Source organism: Chaetodon auriga, chromosome 12 (assembly GCF_051107435.1).
Source record: "Chaetodon auriga isolate fChaAug3 chromosome 12, fChaAug3.hap1, whole genome shotgun sequence".
NCBI lineage: Eukaryota > Metazoa > Chordata > Actinopteri > Chaetodontiformes > Chaetodontidae > Chaetodon > Chaetodon auriga.
In genome coordinates this window covers 17,679,563-17,700,466 of record NC_135085.1, presented here as the reverse complement: position 1 = coordinate 17,700,466, position 20,904 = coordinate 17,679,563, and the positions used below count along the sequence as shown (strand labels likewise).

General features: G+C 43.8%; 1 protein-coding gene across 2 annotated transcripts; it reads right to left on the bottom strand.

The window, feature by feature from the left end:
* Positions 1-2,792: 2,792 nt before the first annotated feature.
* On the bottom strand, positions 2,793-19,092 carry mmp16b (matrix metallopeptidase 16b (membrane-inserted)). Of its 2 annotated transcripts, XM_076744862.1 has the most exons (11): positions 18,642-19,067; positions 16,518-16,666; positions 16,236-16,250; positions 15,768-15,884; positions 14,358-14,662; positions 11,182-11,343; positions 10,597-10,814; positions 10,325-10,463; positions 8,901-9,051; positions 6,978-7,093; positions 2,793-6,468 (listed from the first exon to the last, which is right to left on the bottom strand). In XM_076744862.1, exons 1-11 carry the CDS (start codon positions 18,768-18,770, stop codon positions 6,107-6,109), a joined length of 1,863 nt encoding a protein of 620 aa, XP_076600977.1. In that variant the 5' UTR covers positions 18,771-19,067; the 3' UTR covers positions 2,793-6,106. The 2 variants fall into 2 exon arrangements, with proteins under 2 accessions (XP_076600977.1, XP_076600978.1); XM_076744863.1 differs by lacking the exon at positions 16,236-16,250 and having other exon boundaries at positions 18,642-19,092.
* Positions 19,093-20,904: the final 1,812 nt, after the last annotated feature.

Here is a 20,904-nt window from a genome sequence, read left to right as displayed (position 1 = left end):
ATATCTTTCTCCGTGACTTCTGTGGATACGCAATTATTATTGTGGCAAATGTCATTTTTTTAAGTTGTGATCAAAGATCAAAAAATATCAACAGAAACGTTTCTTTCCCGACGCATAATCCTGAATCAGCCCTCCATTGTGCTGTTTGTCTGAATGTAATTTCAGAATCATAATAAATGAATAAAAATGTGCTCAAAACGAGAGGATTTTTATTGTGTTATTAAAGACAATCAGCACAAGACAACCAAGTCAAATCTTTCACCACATAGCAGCAACAACAACGACAATAATAAAAATAATATTAACAATCCAAAACATAGGATGTAAAACAGGACAAAATCTTTTAAAATACAAGATAAAGCCATAAGATAAAAGTGAGTTTTCCTGACTGAGATCCCCCAGCACCCCCCATAAAGCTACTGTGGGTCTAACAAAGATCAGTACAATCAGAAAAAAACGTAAGTCAGCTCATCAGTGCCGTCATGGCTCCCATGTGTCTTCATGGCCGTTTAACTTGTGATCTCCCAGTCAGAGGTCGACGCAAAAAAAAAAAAATCACCTTTCACATGAGAAAGATGCATTTTCCCATCATGCTCCTCACACTCAGCTCGTTGCTTCCTATGAAAAAGGAATGGGAGTCTTCTATGAGAGGCGTCAAATCCCTTGAACGCAGCATTCAAAGGAATGAACTGTCACCTGGAAAAATTGCTGTGACATGAGCAGGTGTGGAAGAAGCAGTGGAAGTACTAGTGACAAAGTCATTTTTCAAGTATTTTATAAGATCAGTAATTTTATTTTTACTTAAGTAGGATACTTTTTAATCCTGAGTATAATACTTCAACACATTTGAAATCGCGCAAACAGAAGTCATCTGAAAAAGTCCCGATGAACCACATGAGACGGGGAATAAAAGAAAGGAGCCAGATCAGTGGCTGCAGCACAGAGGAGGCTGCAGGTGTGTTTGTTCAGCTGTCTGTCTGTCTGTCTGTCTGTCTGAAGCTGCAGGTCTGCTTGCAGCCTCTGGAGGGCAGAGCTCCAGGGAACTCCATATCCACAGAGGAGCCTGTGTGCTCAGCGAACACTGAGGAAAACACATGTTGAAGGTGTATGTTCACAGGCTGAGTGTCAGGAGGGTGCAGTCTTACAACAGCACAACAATAATGCACTAAAATTAAGGAATGACATCATTATGGGTAAGGTAATAAACTGTGGGTGTTGATGAACCAGTTGGGAACTCCCATTGTCCCAAATGACAGCATACCCAGGATGCTCTGGTCCTCTCCTCCACTTAGCTGGAACGAGGATGTGTCCAGAAATGTGATGTGATGGGAAGGGTGGTGTTCTAGTGACCACGGTTGGTGATGGAGGTCGCCTTGCTGGCTAATGTTTGCGCACATGGTAATATTCCCTCCATGCTGTCTAGGGGCATTCACAATGGGGCGGTGGCTGAAATACCTCATTAACGATAAAAGGTGAGTGATTACAACTGCCGCGAACATCATTAGTGCCCATGTTTGTGATGTGAGCCCAAAGGATGTTTTCTGGCGAGCAGTACAGAAGTATTCACTGCTCTACCACCAGACTACAGAGTAACTGCTTTCCTCAGGCTGACACTCCTCAACCCTCAACCTCTGAACTTGTGTTTTTATGTAGCATAAATTTGCATTTCACTGTGCAACCCTGAGATGTACAATGACAAATAAATGAACCATGAACAAGTAATGTGCAAGGTGTCTGGGCTCAACGAGAAAGGTTGTTTGATTTGATACGATGGGCAGAAAGCTAAGCATGTTTGAAAGCTTGGGGTGACACTGTTCGGTTGGATGCAGTGGCAGACTCAGGCTGTTTGAGGGACAGTGGCGAAAAAATGAAAAGCCAAGAGAGCTCTGCATCATGTTTTCTCCCCTTAAGAGCAAATCATATCGACAAGGAGAGATGGACCTCAGTGTCTGTGTCATCAGATATTATCTTTTAAGTTAAAAGGGTCTGTAGTTTCTGTTGTTACTCAAAAAGAAATGAACCAAAGGCCAAAGTGAGAAGAGGAACACAATGAGGCAATGTGCCCGTCACAGAAATCAGCAACATGGAACGATGAAGAGTGATTCCTGCAGGCTGAGTCGTCCATTATGCAGGTATCAATATGAAGTGTGAAGTGTTTCCTTATTAGCTGTGCATGTGATTTGTCCTTTCTACTAAATTTGTATCACATCCTCATGCCTGAACAACTGATGTACCAGACCTTCATCTTCACATCATTAACATGAAACAGTTTGCTTAGATTTAGGTGCCAATAAACACTTATTCAGGTTTACAGTATGTAACCTAAAATGGGTCAAGGCTGACTTTGGGTTCCACAAACCGTCCACCCCACCGTCTTCCAAACGTGGACTTTCTTGCTGTTTATACTACATCACCTGGCTCCCTCCTCCTCTCCTGTCATGATCGCTACGGCCACTAGAGGTCGCCAAAAATACACTTAAAACTGGGTAGAAATAACCTGCTGCATTTTTCTAATGACTTCATGTACTGTAAGTTATAGTTCGTCTTAACATAACAGTGTGTGTCCTACATGGTTCTTTCCTTTGAGCAGGGTGAACAGAATTGAACATACGGTACACAAGAATTCATTCAAGCTTCCTGAATGATCTCTAACGTTGCATCTTAACCGGCTGGGTGTATTGCAGGATCATGCTGTCGCTTTGTCGGAGACTACCTGGGGTGATGATGTATAAAACTCTTCACCAGTGTCTGATGTGAATGTTTACGTGTGAGAGCACAATACGAGGACACGCTCATTATGCACATGTTTATTTACAACACACAGCATTTTCCTCATCCACGGAATGGATGGATTAAAAACAAAACTTTCCCAAGCAGACAGTATACACTCTGTCTTTATGTACATATTATGCAATATGTTTACGTCTCATACACTATGCCTTGGAGTATATACTGCATGTATCCGTGTATAAGATCTCGATTGCAATTATTGCAAATGCTCCTCGCCTCTTGCCTCTCTGGTGTATCGACTGCTGTCTAATCGGCCCCATCTACTTCCTTTAATGACTAATGCTTAGCAGCGTGTGTCGAGGCAGACAAAAAGAGCACTGAGGAGTCTGGAGATAAACAGGGACAGGTCAGAGCATTGAGACTTCCTGCTTACACTTCACATTTAAAATGTCAGGTAATTCGTCAGGTGATTTAAGCGTCAAAAAGAGCAGTGTAAACATGTAACCTTTTCAAGTCTGTGATTTACCTCTCAAAGATGGAAACACATTCACACCAGATGATTTGTTTGTTGTTGAGGCAGCAACAGAAGGAGGAGGATTACTCCTGGAAAAAAAAACCATTGCATTTCAAACCCACTTTATTGACAGCTTCGTGCCCTCAGTACAATGCAATGCAAGATTTGAGGTGCTGAGCACAGAGGAATAAATACGGCAATAAATATAGTACCGACTCGCCCCACTGGCTGTCTTTAATTCACACCCGCTGGAGCCATCAGACTCTCGCCACAAACACGCAAACTGATAGGACGTCACACACAACACTGAGCCACCACCCTAAATTACAGTGGTCATGGATCAACATGGACTGATGCGCAGTTCAGCACAGGAAAGCAAAGATGTTTCCGTTCTTTAAAATGTGCACGTTGTCTTTCTTCACAATCGCCTGGAGATTGGAACGGGGAGGACAGACTGGAAGCTTGTTGTTTCGCAGGGTTTATCAGAAATGAGAGTTTGGATCTGTCAGTGCATCCAACATAAACCTGCAATGCCGATCGCTTCATTCAACCATGACGGGAAAGACTGACAAGAGTCTCCAAATGATCCATGGTCAACAGAAGGACATCTTAGTTTAACAACGGCATGCACTGCAAACATATACTCCCTGTGATATGTTCTAAAATGGCATTGTCTTGATATCAACTGACGATTGTATCAGATATCCTGTACAGTTGATGTCGATGAGCATTTTCAAGTAAAAGAGAAACAAAATCAAGGAGCGCAAATATAAAAGAAATCACACCATGAATGCTCACTGACAGGTCGTCTGGCCAGCTCAGAGACACGCTCCACCACTCGGTCACATTGTCACATGTATGGCAGCAGTCAAAGGCAGTTGCGAGACCTAATCTCATTAGGATCCAGGCTGTGTATTGCAGTTATAATACAATACATGAGATATAGAAGAAGCTCCTGCCCCGTTTAGCTCCGTCTCACCTCAGAGAGTATGCCTTTTGTTATGCTTTATATCACTTAGCTGTTTCTCGTTATTAGCTGATTAAACTCGTCGAAACATGTTACGCTTTGTGTATGATGTCATATATATGCAACATCATTGTTCGTGATATATATGTGAAATATTTGTCATCACACTTAATTTAGCTGGTTTTGGTTGTGCCGGTTAATCCCAACAATGTTAGAGTTGCTCTATAAACATTTATTAGTAATTTGTTAATATAACATTAGTATTTTTGTATAATGGATAGTTACAGTTACAGTGCATAAAACAACCTGGTTTCATTATTGGACACACAGGTTTAACCTTTTTCCTAACATCCAGAATTCAGACAATAAGTTTCTTTATTTCTGCAGATTACTTCCTGTTGTTTACACGTGTTTTCTTCTTTACAAAAATGGTTTCACTTGAAAACTACTTGCAAAAACTTGGTGAGAAGATGGAGCAAATCTGGGCGACGGCACAGGCCACTGATGGACGGTTGATGTGCTTGCGGTAACTGGACGCAGGGATGACTTTTTCTTTTTAAGGAGAAACTCTGTATGTGTCTTAAAAAATGCATACATGTAGTTTGTTTTCTCTCCTTTCTCTTTTCTCTCCTCCTGCTCTGCACCCTGTGCTTCGTGAAATATTATGTAAACTCGCAAGCCTTGTATAAAAGTTGAAAAAAAAAAAAAAAGAACAGATTAGTAAAGCTGTTTGAAATGTATGTACTGACAATGTTTGGAGTATTAGTATCCAAACTTGGCAGGAAAAAAAGCAGAACGTTAGCTGTTCAATAACTTGACACTAGAGTACAGTACAGTACATATATAGTGCGGCTAATGACTGTTTCTTTCACACACACCAATAACTTTCCCTTTCTCTCTCGTACCCTCCAGTGAGGCAGTAAATGAAAGCCATCAGGTATTAAGCAAATTTCGAAGAGCAGTGAACCCATTGTGGATCAAACTGTCCTTAATTACTGGTTTTGAAAATGCATTATGGGCAGTAATTAATGCCGTCATAAGCTGTTTGTATTCCTACTGTGTCACTCAGTATCCAGCTTCCACACCAGAGAAACAGAGAGAAAGAGAAGGGAGTTTAAGCAATCTGTGATTAAGGCAGTCTCATAAATATTGCAGAGAGGTTTTTGGCCCCTGTTTTGGAGAAAGACTGCCACCACAGTCTTGAGTTCCGAGCTCTTACTAACGGCTGCTTCCTATCCCCACAGATTACAGAGCAGACGGGTGGATGTGAATACCAATGGCAAAAGAAAATCTGAGTATGATGCCACAATGTTCGATCCATGGAGGAAAAACATCCCATCAAAAAACAACATCGAGCAGTAATCCTCTTTGGAAGAAAAGGTCATATTTGGTTTGTGTATCAGTCCTCCACACAATGAATAATCTTTTACAGGGACCCTAAATAAAAAAAGCACAGCTCAGAGCGATTTAATTAAGAAATGAAAGTAACGAAGAAGCCTATATCTAATTTGTCCACTGAAGTTAGTGCTAGGGGCTTTTTAAGCGGCGTGCAGAGACGAGGATAGACAAAGGTCCCACTTAAAGTAGCTTAACTCTGTCTCACTTAATTGAGTTCATTCCAAGATACAGAAAAAAAGTCAAAGCAGATACATACATATTAGTTGGACAAAGGAGATGCGGCTCCCACACTGTCTTCAGTCGAGTTCTGCTGATCGTTTTGATTCCTCGCGGCTTGCACGTGACGAGTTCGAGCAGTTTTTAAATCTGCCGACACGGTAATCCTTATGTACTGTACCCTTTACAGTGCTTCCAATTACTGTACTTAGGGCTTCAAGTAATATCTAGACCTTTATCAGAGCTTCACACCCCTCTCTATACAGTGCAGTAACAGTCCCTCAGACCCACTCCTGCATGGAGCGCTTACAGTACAGTATGTGGCGCTGTGTGCTCTTCCTCCTGAACTGGAAAACGGTGTAGAGGAGGACCATCATGCACAGCGCCAGGACACAGGGGATAGCGATGGCCACTGCTTTCTCCGTGCCCCCCGCGCTGTCCAGTTTGATGACGACGTCCGCGTCGCCATTGTCGTAGTGGCGTTCCTCCGCCACCGGGGGGCTCCAGTCCCAGTCGGGGTCGGCAGGTAGGCCGTCACAGCCCATGAAGTCCCTCAGGATGGACCTCGGGTAGCCGGGCTCCACGCGAAGCAGCTGGTTGTTGAACTTCCAGTACTCCTTTCCCTTGTAAAAGTAGGTAAAGCCTGGAGGGAGGGATTGTGGGACACAATAAATTCACTTCACTTCAAATTAACTTTGCAGAGACTGAACATTGTGCAGTGCCGTTTACAGCACCGCTTCATCATGCAGTAGAGGGGCCAAATCAATGACTCTGTTAACGTCTCTCAGCAGGCTCTTCATTTGAAAAAGCAAAGATTTTGTGCGTACTGTGTGCTTTTAGGCCCAATTCAGTAGCAATAGTTTCCAATTAATTTTCTTTTGATCGACTGGTCGATTAATCCACGAATTGCTGCAGCTCTCGTGCAGTTCGCTACAACAGCAGCTCCTCTCCTCCACTGTTTATCACTCACCTTTTGCACCTGAGTTAATGTGTGCAAATGCTCTGACCTCTAATAACTGTTCGAAACAGAGATTTTACACTGGTTTTTACATTGAGAGTTGCCAAATTTACTTTGCTTGCTCTGCTTTGAGGACAAAAACGATGGCAAGTTAGGTCTCTCTACAGTATTTGAAGGTGTTGCTTCCGGCATACCGTTGGCCTTATCCACAAAAGCCCCCTGTGGAGAGTCAGGGATGCCCTTCCAGATGGTGATGGGTTTGGGGTAACCTGGATCCATGGTCCTCATGTCCTCATTGTACCTCCAGTATCTAGAGCAGGACAGACAGATAAACTACAGTCAGTACAGAGGTGCATGCACACAGTCAGTCAGTGACAAGTCAGACACCTCACCCATTCGGTTAATCCCGAGTAAAAGGAAATTACACATTGTGATGAGAGTTTAATTAATCCAACACCTGGACACCATATCCACCAACACAAAAGCTTCCACAGTATACAAAGGCTACTAACTTCTCTACTCTATTCTGTCCACCGCCACCAGCATCCAAATCATCCCGAGAGACTGCCTCAGTCCCCTTGAACAGGACTTCAGACTAGGGCTGAGGGATAAGATCAAATACAGTCAAGACAAGCAAATGTGAAAGGGGTTTGAATCCAGGCTTAGTGCCAGGTGTGTGTGTGTGTGTGTGTGTGTGTGTATGTGTGTGTGTGTGTGTGTGTGTGTGTGACGGGGTGTCATCACATGGGAAAAACACTGACAAATAAAGACTCTCTTCAGGTGCAAAGAGGATCAACATATAACACGTGCAGGAGGTGACTTCAATATGCTAACACACACAACGGAAGTATGAAGTACTTTAATAAGACTGTAATACTGATAATACTGACATTTTTCAGCAGTATTTAGACACAATTTTCAGCACAGATTTACAGAGTTGGATGTGGTTGCCAGGTGGGGATGTTTTTTTTGTTCATAATGTTATTTCTAAACTATAATACAGCTTTCGAGATGAGGAAGAATACAACTGTTTTACTGTACGTCTGTGTTTACAGTGACAGTCTGCTGTCTGTAACTTGCACCCAGACTTAAAATGCAGCCCGCCGCAGGCTGACCATTTAATGCTCATGTGACTTTAATTCACATGACCAGAGAAAACTGTCAATCTATCATCCATACTGTGTTCACCGACCGGGCAAATTTGTTTTCAGGGGTCGTTGTGATTGATCTGCGTCTCATACGCTGGTGCTCGCACACATAAATCTTGCTACACAGTGTCATTTCTTTGAATTAGAACAAACACACGCTGTCGCAGGGAGAGAGCGAGAGATGAAATCATGTTTGTGACGATGGACAGAACGTCCTGTTTGTCATGATGCGCAGCAGCAGGTTGAGGGATGACAGTATCATGACAAAGCATTTTGTCAGCTTTCACCAAAGGGTCCCCTGACCTCTTAGGATATGATTTATAATGACAGCTGAACAAACATGTGAGTCACACTGGCATACTCTCAAACTTCAAGACCCTTGCAACGCGCACAGATAAACAACAGATTCTCTGATTTGGTTGTTTTGGAAAGGCTCCCTGGTTTCAGTTCACTTCCAACTGCGGGTAACTACAACCATGCGTATATCAACAGATGCATGCAAGTAGACAAAATAATATGAGTTCTTTGCAGAAAAGGACTCTGAAGAAACATAATCACCGCTACTGATGTTACTCTGACACAGGGCCATAATGAGTTAAAAGCCAATAAGCAGCATTTGTCAGCTGTAAAATAGGCAATCAGCGTTTTCACAGCAACATGTGACAGCTTACAGAGCTTCAAGGATGCCAGCTAATCTATGACAAAAAGCTGCAAAATGATTACATATCTGAAGGGAAACAGTCCCAAAAATCATTAAATGTTCCAAACACAGACAGACTGCACTGATAAAGATGGAAGGAGCTGACTAATGCTTCATATTTTATTTTACGCGCCGTATTATAAAACCAAATTAAAATATGTAATGACTTCACATAAACCGTTTGGTAACACAGAGTCAATTCAGTGAGATATGCAGAAGACATCAACAGCTTAACTTCATAACAGTACTAATAATGGGTCCACACAGACCTGTCTCCTTTGAAGAAGTAGGTTTTGGCGACATCCTCCCACCAGACAGCTGTCTCGATACTCTGAGTGGGCATGCCGCTCCCGAACAGCGAGATGTCCTGAGGGTACGAAGGCTGGAGAGTTGTGTCCTTGAAGACCCAGAAACGGTTTCCTAAAATACACACGCAAAGTTAGGAGGCTGTGGGACAAAGACATTATCATAAAGATGACCTCAAAAATCCCGCTGCACAAAACACTGCCAGCTCTCGGCTCATTCAAGCCTCCTCTGCGGTTTTTTTTTTTCTTTCTTTCTTTCTTTCTTTCCCAGCGAGTCTATTTCTTTCTCTTCACGTGATTTCAAAGGTCAGATGTATCACCTCATTTACAAAATACCTGCACAGCAGAAAATCTATGCAGCGTTATCCAAAAACAATAAACAGCAAGATGACGCTCTGAAGGCAACTCCGCCGAGACTCGTTGTTTTCAGTTTTATTGAAGCTATTGTTGCATTTAATTCAGTTTGATCATAAGTGCCTCAGGCAGAGCGAGGAGAGCTGCTGCGGTGGTGTGCTTGCACTAAGTAGCTAGACACTCACATACACACAAATGCAGTTAAGTCCCCCCGAGAGAATAAATAAAGCATGAGGCACTCTGATCCTACTGGGTGACAGATGTCATGTTAATCTGCCTGATGGACGGATGGCTGTACTGGACCTGCACTCGCTCTGTTGCCATACAGAACGCAAAACAACCTCAAAGTCGCCCGGTCGGTTGCTATATGATAAAAGATTTCTGCGTGTTTGAAGAGCTCAGATGGACACATTCACTCGTAATGGTAGTAAGAAATAAAAAAACTTTTCATTTAATAAACAGAGGATCACTGTATGTTTACGCTCACACTTTCACAGCACTCGTAGAGGCGATATACTGACTCTAATGTCTTTTTTGTCTTTTGTATGATCTACTTTTATTTTGTTTCGAGACTTTTTCTTATTTTTGTGGATTAACTTGATTTATTTTATGATTTTTGGAGTCAAATTGTGGTGAAAAATCAAAGCTGGCCCATTGAATTGTCAGGTAACAAACACACGTTATATTTACATTCTGTGTTTTCACCAAAATGTATTGTGTGTCTGACAAACGTGTTGAATGCAACGCCTTCTTCATAATACATTTAGAAAGCTGATTTTTAAAAATATTTTAAATCTGCATTGTTTACATCCATGTTAGCAGTCTTCTTCTTCCTTGCCTTTGTTGGTGCATTGCTACAACTAACTGTAAGCGAAATAGTGTGTACGCCTGTCCGGGTGGTTTTGCACAATACTGTCAAAACAGGGCTCCCGTCATTAAAATATAAAAACAAACACTCCACAGGGCACCTTTAATAAATGAAGAAACTGAAAAAAAAATCATCCATAAAAGGAAAATTCTCTTGCTTTTATTACCTTTGAAAAAGACAAACTTCCCTTCGCTGTTTTCATACACGGCATCAATTTTGGCAGGTAAGCCTTTCCAGAAGTAGTTGATCTGCATGGGATAGCCAGGGACTACCGAGTTGTCCCGTACCCTCCAAAACCACTGGTCCTGCAGAAATGGATCATCATCATCATCATCATCATCATCATCATCATCATCATCATCATCATCATCATCATCATCATGTCAATCTGCTTTTAAACCAGCAGCCATGTTCACTCAGGCTGATGATCTTCTCTACCTTGAACACAAAAAGCTCCTGTCGGAGGATGGCCAGGGTGTTGAAGCCTCCGTCACAGATGTTGGGTTTGGAGTTGGGGTTGGAGGGTTTGGCCCCCTGCGGAGGGCGATGGGGTCTGGCATGGCGGTCATGCTTACGGGGGTCTGAGGGAGGGTGGAAGCGGGGAGGAGGGACCGTGGGTGGGGGCCTGGTAGGCTGTGGCGCTCTATCTGGTGGACCTAAAAAGACAAAAAGCATGTCATCCTCCATATTTTCCCATTTGTCTGCACGCTTTTTCTGTGTTTGTGAGATTGAACTATTTTTGGGACTCTCCCTATTAAGACACTGAAAGAGTTTACAGTTTTTTGACTGCACCTTTAATTGTGTCACAGATGATTTGGCCTCTTTGGAGCTCTGTTAATTGACTCATGTTGCTCTAAAAAATGCCTGTTGGCTGTCTAATATTTTGTAATGCAGCTTCAATAAAGTGTTGGAATAACAGAATACATATGCAACATTGCTCTATCTAACTATTTACTAGAATTTAACTAGTTGTTTGTCTTTACAGGCTAAAGAGAGGGACTAATGTAAGAAGTCGAGGGTTACCATAGATTTTCTGGATGCCCTGCAGGTCGTCGTGAGGTAGTTTGAAGTTCTCTGTGTCCATGTACTGGTAGAAAGGAGCCATGATGGCAGTGGGATCGTTCGAGTGTTCCAGACCAAGGGCGTGGCCCAGCTCATGCACCGCAACCAAGAACAGGTCGTTACCTGGAGAGGGGGGAGAGGGCATTTTATGAATGCACAAACACAAAGCACATGCAGAAGAAGAGCGGATGTGATATTAGGTGTGTTAAACACACACACAGCCACACTCACACAAAGGACAGACAGCGATTAGCACAGAACCACATTAAAATACAAACCAAGAAATACATTTCATATGGACATGAGACATTTTGAATGGTTACTGGGCGTCTATGCAGCCACCTGCATATTCTATAAATTATTGTGCCACATACTAAAGGGCCAGTGAAGCTGAACTCATGGCTTCATGAACCATTCAAGGCGAGAATGCCGAGTATCTGCTTATTCCAGGGTCTTACATACGAGAATCTGCTTCTTCTCTCAGTTTTATGTCATTGTTAATCTTTTTTTGACTGCTGTTTGGACAAAATAGAGCAATTTTAAGCCACGACTTTGACTCCCAGAACTTATGATGTCATTATCTTTTCAAATTTTATAGACAAACCATTAAACACATAATTTGCAAATAGCCGGCTGATTAATCAACAAAGAAAATAATCATTACGCCGCAGCCCTCTGGTCCAGATGTAACTTACACTGAGCTAATGCGGTGCAATGTAGTGCAAGGGAAGATTACTGGAGGTAAATTGCAAAGCATGTAAGCACTTTCCCTCTTTTGCTCGGTAAGAGAAGATAAGCCACATGTGAGCCACAGCTGAGAGAAAGCAGAGAGACACGCGCTCACGTTGCTGCTCAGGGCACCACAGAACACGCATCCATATAATGCACCTGAACGCATACAAATGTCGGCACAGGACAAGGAAACACTGTGGGCCGAGCTCATATCGCATTCAAACACACACAGACGAACGAAAAATGAAAAATGTCACGGTCAGTGTCTATGGTCAGCACTCAGCTCGTAGTGTCAACCTGATTTAGAAAGAAGTACGCCATTTACGAACAGCTTGTGACTGAAGCTGGCCCCGGGAGATTGTCGCCCTTTAAAACATGATATCCACTCCTGCCAGCAGCGCTGCACAGAACAACCACTGACCCTCAGCCAGCAGCTAAAAGGTTACACCTCCCCCTCCCCCATTTATCTAACACAAGCAGCCTCTTCCACCTAACCAAAAATGTCCCACGAGGACTCCCAGGAGACAGGCCAGAGCTACCATTAGCGCACATGTCAACATGCAACATTTACAATTACACTGCTGTGAAAGCCCATTAAAGGTTGCACAGCTTTCCAGACACATAAGCTGAGACAGGAGCTTTTCAGAATCAGCCTCAGCACTCCACGTACATAACCATGGGACACTGCGCAAGGGTGAACATGAATTTGACTTGGGAGACTGAGACAATTACCATTGGAGTATGAGAACAAAAGGGAGAGAGGGAGGGCAGCTGATGGGTGGCAAGCAGTTTCCCAGAACAAACACAATGCGAGCTGCTACCCTCCTCTTCCACTAATGGGAGGATAAAATGTAAGCGTATGGCACATGGGTATTAGCAAAGTAGCCTGGTGGTGCTCTGACAAGCCTGGCGCCGTGTAGGTAGGGTAATTAAAGTGTGTGTGGATGCATGGCTAAGAGAGGCATATTATCTCCCTCTCCGGGCTGCTGCACCCTGCCAGAATCCACATTGTCAAGGTGGCACACATGACACGTTTTGTGGACAACTGCTATTTGTTCTAACCAATAAAAACCCAACCTATCTTAACCTGTCATAAAAATTACCCATAACAAAACATAACCTAACATGAAATGACACAACATGACATAACCCAGGCTAATACAGCCAAATAATATTACCTGCAACAACATAACACAACCTAATACACCCGTAATACCACGACACAACACAACACAACACAACACAACACAACACATGACATAATGATATAAGCCATACTAATCTGACTTGACCTAACATACCCATAATAGCATAACATTATGTAGCATAACATAACATAATATATAACACAATGTAATATAACCTACCATAACTTAACCTAATATACCTATAACATGATGACATCACATCACATCACATCACACAACATGACATGACATAACAGAACTCATAATAACCTAAAATATACCCATAATAACACAAGGCAGCATAATGCCATGTGACACAACACAACATAAAGTGATATAAGCCATAGTAAACTACTGTAACCTAAATTTACTAAATATACCCATAATAACATAACATAACATAACGTAATGTGACACATTATATGACACAACATAACAGATAACAGACACAACACAACAAAGCACAGCACTGTACAACACAACATGATATAACCAAAAAACTAAACAAATTTTACCTAACGTACAAAGAGTAAAATGAAGTGAAAAAAACATGACTTGACATGACATTATTTGTAAATTTTACAATGCTATGGGTGCACGTCTGGCGCTTCCCTGTTTTCTGTTCTACCTGTCTTGAAGCATATCACTGAGCTGCATCAAATTCACTAAAAACAGAAAAGCCATAATCATGTGCCAGCAACCAATGTCTTAAAATAGCCGAGCTTTCTATCCTGTCATCTGAAGAGCTTATTATGCAGAAAAAAAATCCCATCAAAATCCTGACAGATGGGGTGATGTGTCTTTACAGAGCGCAGCCCCATCAAAGACATCTCTGCATTCTTTGTTTTTGGTGGAGCATCCCTCATGCCCTGGCCTGTGATACCATCTCTGTCACATTGCCCTCCTGTCTAGCCATCTGTATTTCCAGGACTTACTTTCCATCAGTCCTTATCTGTCTCTCCAGATCCCTGCTCTTTTCTCTGTATCTCGGTGCTTTCCACACATCGTACGTGTTTACTTACCTGCAAACGTTCCGCTTTAATCTTTCCTCTACTTTCTTTCCCTAATCTTAATCTCTTCCTTTACTAATTTCCTTCCCCCTCTCTTGCCGTAGCCTCGCCGTGCTTTTGCTCTCCTCACTCCTTTATTGGTGGCTCCTTCACCACCACTTTCTCTCTATCTAGATTTAGGTTAACACCCACCCAGCCTTTCACTCACCATCATGGTTGGGGTTCCCGAGGGTCCAGGGCTCATCTGAGTCAAAGTGTGTGTCCCCTCCTATGCCTGGGCCCGGGAAATAGGCGTGGGCGAGGAATCCCCCCTCCCCGTCGAAGGGTGAGCTATCGCCGTGAAAACCGGAAGCGAAGATGATAGTGATGTCCACGTCACGCCTGCCAGTCTCCAGGGCGCTGTATGGAACGGCCTCAAAGCGTAGAGGAGTCACACCCTGCCACACGTCAAACGCTCGCCGGATGGCATCATGAGTCTCCCGGGCGCCCACCTTTGGCGTGACATTTTTGATGCTGAGAGAGAAAAAAAAGCAAACTGATTAAAAGGCTGCTGAGAGGTAAATGCTACGAGGCCAGAAAATGCTCTGCGGGCTGCAGTTTACGTCTTCGTGGTAGTGACAGACCTGGATGTAAACAGTGCAGCAATCATGCATATACATCATTTAAAACAATGGGGAGCAAAACATTCAGGAGCAGCGGAAATAAAACACACGGTGCATCAACGCCGCGCCTCGTTATCCCATTAATTTCGAGTGAACATTTTCACTTCTCAAAATGAGGAGACACCAAAAAGAAAAGTTGCACTTGACACAACTATTTCAAGCCCGGCAGCTTTTGCTGAACTTTTAACACAGCAGTCGTTATCAGTCCCTGGCAGGCAGAGAGGAACGGGAAATCTTCTCCCCCCTCTCTCTCTCTCTCTCCACTCATTTTCATGAATAAAGTGCAGTCAGCAGCAGCACTGGCTCAGCACTGATTGACATTCCATTAGGAGAGGTGGCTCATCAATTCAAATTCGTGGAGGAAGGAAGGATTTGAATAAATTGACAGCGTTATCGTCTATTACTGCTGTAACCTGTCAATTTGCAGTTGTGCCAGAGACCCGTTTATCAGTTCTCCTCAGAGCCTATTAAAAACTGGAGCTTAATCAGGCGAGATAAGATGAGAGTTTGAATATTTCTGCTGAGATTACGGACAATTTACTCTCAGGATTTTCAAACAGTTTTATGCGAGGGAGCCTTCAATCTTCATGCCACTCGGCTGAAATTGTTTTGTTTCATGAAAAGGAAAGACTAAATGGGAAAAACTCCCCATTTTTCATTTTGCCAGCGAGCTATTTATACACTGGAAAGTAAGCGTACTCGCAGCACACATGGGCAAACGCATGTGATAATCTGGATGTGTGATGTTGACTATATCTCTGTGCGTGTGCCTCCACACATGTGACGTACTTGCGCAGTCTCTATGACAACACAGAGCATGTGATCCCAGGTGGTTAAAGAGGAGGAGATGAGAGACGGAGGAGAGCTGCGAAAATTATCGCCGGCACATCTGAGCCCTGCAATAAGCGCTGCGAAACTCAATGGTCGCCATGACAACTGCCTCCGCTCTCGCTCACCTGTAGGTGATGTGTGTACGCTGCCACTTTTGTCCTGTCAGCGCATATCTCCGCTTCCGTGTCCTCGAAGCACTTTTGAATTTGTCCGGAACGCCACAGCGAGGCTTCTGCATCCAACTTAAAGGAGGGAAGAGGAGAAGAAGAAGAAGAAGAAGAGAGGAGAAGAGGAGGCGATTCAAGTTTGCTGAATAAAAGTTGGGAGCTAAACACCATCACAAGACAACATAAAGCACTGAAGTGAACTCGGTAGTTCTCTTCCTGACAGGTGCCAGATCATCACAGCAGGAAAAAAAAAATGTGCAAAATACCACTAAACTACTGCAAACTACATTCATTACAAAGTGTAAGATCAACATCTGAGTGAGGGCTGAGAGGAAGCCACGAGCTTCATCGTTTCCCATTCATACCACATCGGATTATCACAAGTACAGAACACACATAATGCATAGGCAAAACATTAATTCTCACCTCAGCGTGATATCACTGCATCATCATGCAAAATGAGAAGAAGGAGAAGTGTTAAAACCTTCACCTGAGGGTTGTTTCAGGCGAGGTGATGGGGGGTTGAAATGAACATGTTATTTCTGTCCTTCACTGATTCATTGAAACATTGAGAGCAATGCCTTCTACATTTTTTAATGAATGGGCGGCGCATTTGCATTAATGTGACATCAAACGATCCCGCCGAGAAGTGCATGTGCACCTCAGCTTGTTCCTACAAGCACGTCCACGGCATGTGTGTATACTCACTCCTTGGTTTTCTCATCCAGCGTCCCTGTGACATTGAGACCATAGACGTGCTGCATGGCAGCAATGGCTGAGTGCATGGTACGGGCCGAGCGCAGGACAGACATTCCCGGTTCTGTGCGGGGAAGGTATCCATACCTCTGTAGCCATCCCTGCCGGGGGGGAGAGAGAGTGAGATTTGGACTTTTATATCGTGGCTGTTTTAAGACTTGCTTTAGACTCTTTGGCTTTACTAGAAAACTCAGAGAAGAGACAAAGCGCTGGAATGGAGTGGGAGATGAAAAGGTCCAAGGCTGAAATCATGTTCAGGATGTTCTGCATTTGTATTGTGCGAGTCTGTTTGGATTGGAAACGAGTTAATCATCTACTACAATGTGCATATACCAACCGAGCTGCAATACATCAAAAGTGAAACGCTCGAAAAGGAAGAGTCTACTCTCCTCCTGTCCTCCCATTGGCTGCAGCTGTGAACTGGAATCTCCTTCATTTTGTGTTTGATTAGATTATAACTGTTTTAATGTATCATCTTTTCCACCATTCATGTCTCACTTAATGCTGGGTGGCTGTCGAGTACGAGCACCCACCACAGACATTCCTCCACCGCAGTGGTTCAGAGTACCTTGCTCAAGGGCACCACAACAGTGGCTGTTTAATGAGGACAAAGTATTGTTTGCTCAGTTACCCTGCCCAGTTCTTCCCAGTAAGTGGCCCATCCCATCATAAAAATCAATAAGAACATGGCTGCCCGTCACTCATTCTGCTCCTAACAACAAACAACAACAAAAAGCTGTGAGGTGACTAACCATCGCAACAATGCTTTTTTATTCTAGCAAGAAAACAGACTGCACTGAGACTGAGCTGCGGCGGCTATTTTTATATTTAGCGTCACAGTGTGAATGAAATGTTAAGAAGCTTTAATGAGCTTTGATGAGGTGGAATTTGCATGTAAATAGTCAGTTGTTTGCAGAAATTGTCTATCCAGCAGCGGTTTGGGTTCAAATGTCTCTGTGTATATTTGCTCGCAGGCTCTCCGGACATCAGTGCAACTGTTTGCATTTGAATCCCTTCCAGTGACCTTAGTCAGTGTTGGTGTCTTGCGGCTGCCGGTCAGTGGACATGTGCAGGACTGTGGCCCTGCCTCCTCTTGCCCCACAAAGCAAGAGTGCGGCGAGATGGAGAGGGGAGAGGTGAGGCTGAGCTGGGTCGCAGCCAGACTCAGTCCTGAAGCTGGGGGCCACGAGGTGCCCGCGCTATCCACAGCTGACCGCACGCCATCCAGCTGCCTCCCCATCACCACACAGCCTATGAGATGGGCTCCAGCTAGCTAATCTGACTGCCTCCTCCGTCCATCCCTCCCCCTTCTGCCTCTATCCCTCTTTCTGCTGAGCTAAACGCCTTGTTTATCCTTTTTCCCCCCCTCTCTCCTGTGGGTGTGTTTCCTGTGTGTGTTGTGTTTGTTCAAAGGCACAGATCTCAGAGAGATATCGGCCACATTTCAGTGAGCCATAAAATTGAATAATGATGTGTGTGTGTGTGTGTTTGTGTGTGTGACTGTCAGCCTCAGCATTTAATTTCTTCACAGTGGTGGGAGGGGAGCCTGAGGTGAGGATGAAAATGACATCAATTAATAAGGTACAAAAAAACAAATCCTATTATGCAACTTGTGTCTGTAAACATTTAATCTCCTCCAACACCACGATGCTTCCACAGCGTGCCTGACTTTATGTCGGCCTGTCACAAAAGTAGATGTGGCTCTGAAAACACGATGCTGTACTGGGGCATCTCTGCTAAAACAGATCACCCTTAAGTGCAATCATATCTCGGCTGCACATTTGGCATCAGTGGGCTGGATCAGCTCACGGACCGCAGTGTAATAAAATGAGCATCCTTCTGTTTCATTGCACTCTGCAAATGAGGAATGCTCGATGTTTTGGCCGTTAAGTGCGTGAGCTGTCCTGATAGGCTTACAATGTATCCATGTTATGCGTTATGGTAATTGTGCCCACGGATAGCGTGGGGAGTCTCTCTCACCGTATATATCTATGTTTTTCACGCTGAGGCAGATGATGTGGAGGAGAGAGCACGGTCATTTATGGTAAAGCATGGAGGGAAGGCCATTTATCTTACCTCAACGTTGAAATGATGATAATTCTCTCCGGACACGGCACACGAAATCCAAAGCAAAAAATGCAAGCAGAACACTGCCGCGTAAAAGCAATCCGATGGTTTTCTTTTACTGGAGGATACTAAGGTCATAATGACCTGTTTTTTCCCGAGCGTTTATTAGAAGAAGCCGCCCGTCTGCTGTGGCTCTTGTGTCAAATGAAAATCATCAGGCGAGCTGTCAAGGCAGGATTCAGATGAAACCGAGAAAAGGGGGGGCCACGCGTTTTATAAAATCCCGATGGTGGCATAAAAATGTTCCGATGTCAAGCAGAGATAACGCGGCATGTTACACCCGCTGCCCTCGCCATTCTTATTTACATCAGGGGCTACATCTATCCAGCAGCATCAATGGCCATGTACAGTACCCAGTCTGCGCAAGATAGGCTCCCTCCCGACTCGACGCCTGCGCTTTGATTTCTCACACAGCGCAGCGCTGCCTGGCAGCATCGTGAGAGCTGCCCTACAGAGTGCATGAGAGATGAAATACCATTCCTCAGAACTGCCTGTGTGTTTGGCTTTTACATCGCAAAGGCCGCTGCTCTGTGCAATTTGAAGCGCACATGTGCGCTGATGAGTTTAAATGCCTCATAGTAAACAGGCCCAGATTGTGCATTGATGTAGCGTACATTCCTCTGCTGATGCCTGTGTAAATATTAGCTAAATTATACTTGTGCGCACCCTGCAATAACCGTGCAATAAAGAAAATGTAGCCTGCACCTGCCCATTAATGCAGAAATGAATGCGATCATCAGCATTAGCCTTTATAAGCACATTAGAGATCAGGGCAAAAGCTGCTCATTAGCCTACTTTTGCTCACTCATCTTAAAATATGGGTCCCACACTTAATCCCTGTGTTGATCTGTGGCCTGAAGACCCACAACCTGACAGCTTCCCAAGACATTTATGGCACCTACAGTCCCTTTATAGGCCAGATATGCTACAACAACCTGTCTCAAGCAAACACGCCACAAGATGGCGGTGTTTCATTGAGGAACGTGGCCGCCAGCTGTTTCCCTGTCAAACCTCTGAGGACGCGGGACACACTGGAACCTGAATCCACCCCGCATGAACTAATGAGGCGAGAAATTGATCTGACATTGATTTGATCTGACAGGCAGAAAGGGCATATTATGGAGAGGAGTGAAGAGGAGACACGTGACACAGTCTGTGCCACACACAAGGTTTGTTTTTTTTTTCATGTTTACTTTCAGAGGAGAGGTCTGCCTCGTTTATTTGGGCACAAATACTGATAGAAAACAGATAAATAACATTTTCCATCCACTCCTCCGTTTTCAAATCCTTTATCTGTTTATAATGAGGAGGCGTCAGGGGAAAGTCAGAGGCCTGGTTATAACATTTAGCATTTCTGCCAATGAACCAAGCATTTTTTTTTTTTTTTTTTTAAAAAAGGAGCCTATTCTTGGAGCGATGACTCTCGATTCTGACAACTACCTGCAGAGAATATACATTTTAGCCGATTACATCCATGATCCCATTCTATCAATCACTTGTACAAGAGCGAGTTGGAATGAACATCATCTGCCAAGCTGACACAGTTGTGGCTTGGCAGTTTTTTCCGTGACCCCGGTCCAATGTAAAATCTGCAGCCAGTGTGCTAACGGTCAATCCTTTGATCCCTTTTATTCCCATTTGCGAATGACTCAGATGTTCCTGTAGTTTGGGGCACTTTCTCATCACTGATTTGAATGGATCTGGAATGCACCACCCCTTAACCGAAAGAGAGCCGTGGCACTGGCTTTGGGAATGCAAACCTTCACCCCGACTGTGCCACGGTCAGCGCCGGACCACCTCAGTGCACTCAAACAGCTCACTGCACTCAAAGCTCCATCGACCATAAAGGCCACATCAAAGACAAGAGACGTCGCCTTAATGAGATTTAACTCTAATGACCTCGGTGATGTATTGTTATCCTGATCAAGAGGACCATAAAAAGCACATTTTTCAGTCTGTTGCCCCCCATTTTCTCTGGATGACCAGGGACTGAACAGGTTGCAGCACCTACTTTTAATGCACACCTGAAGGAGAACCCATAACGGGTCCCTTTAAAGATCCCCCAAAACATGAAGGTCCTGTCACAGAGTTTCAGATATTTTTTTTATTTTCTCTTTTCTAGTTCTCATTCATCATACTAGCACGGCCATAACAGGTGTGCTGCACTGCAATTCATTCTGCTTATAATGTGACAAATAAAACCCTTGAATAC

Bases quoted from the DNA above. Each gene is read 5' to 3' on its own strand.
- mmp16b (XM_076744862.1), bottom strand. From the start codon at position 18,770: ATGACCTTAGTATCCTCCAGTAAAAGAAAACCATCGGATTGCTTTTAC. The intron at 10,464-10,596 runs GTAGAGAAGATC...CCATTTCTGCAG, and splicing joins AGGAGCTTTTTGTGTTCAAG to GACCAGTGGTTTTGGAGGGT. The intron at 7,094-8,900 runs GTCTGTGTGGAC...GTCCTGCTCTAG, and splicing joins TACTTCTTCAAAGGAGACAG to ATACTGGAGGTACAATGAGG.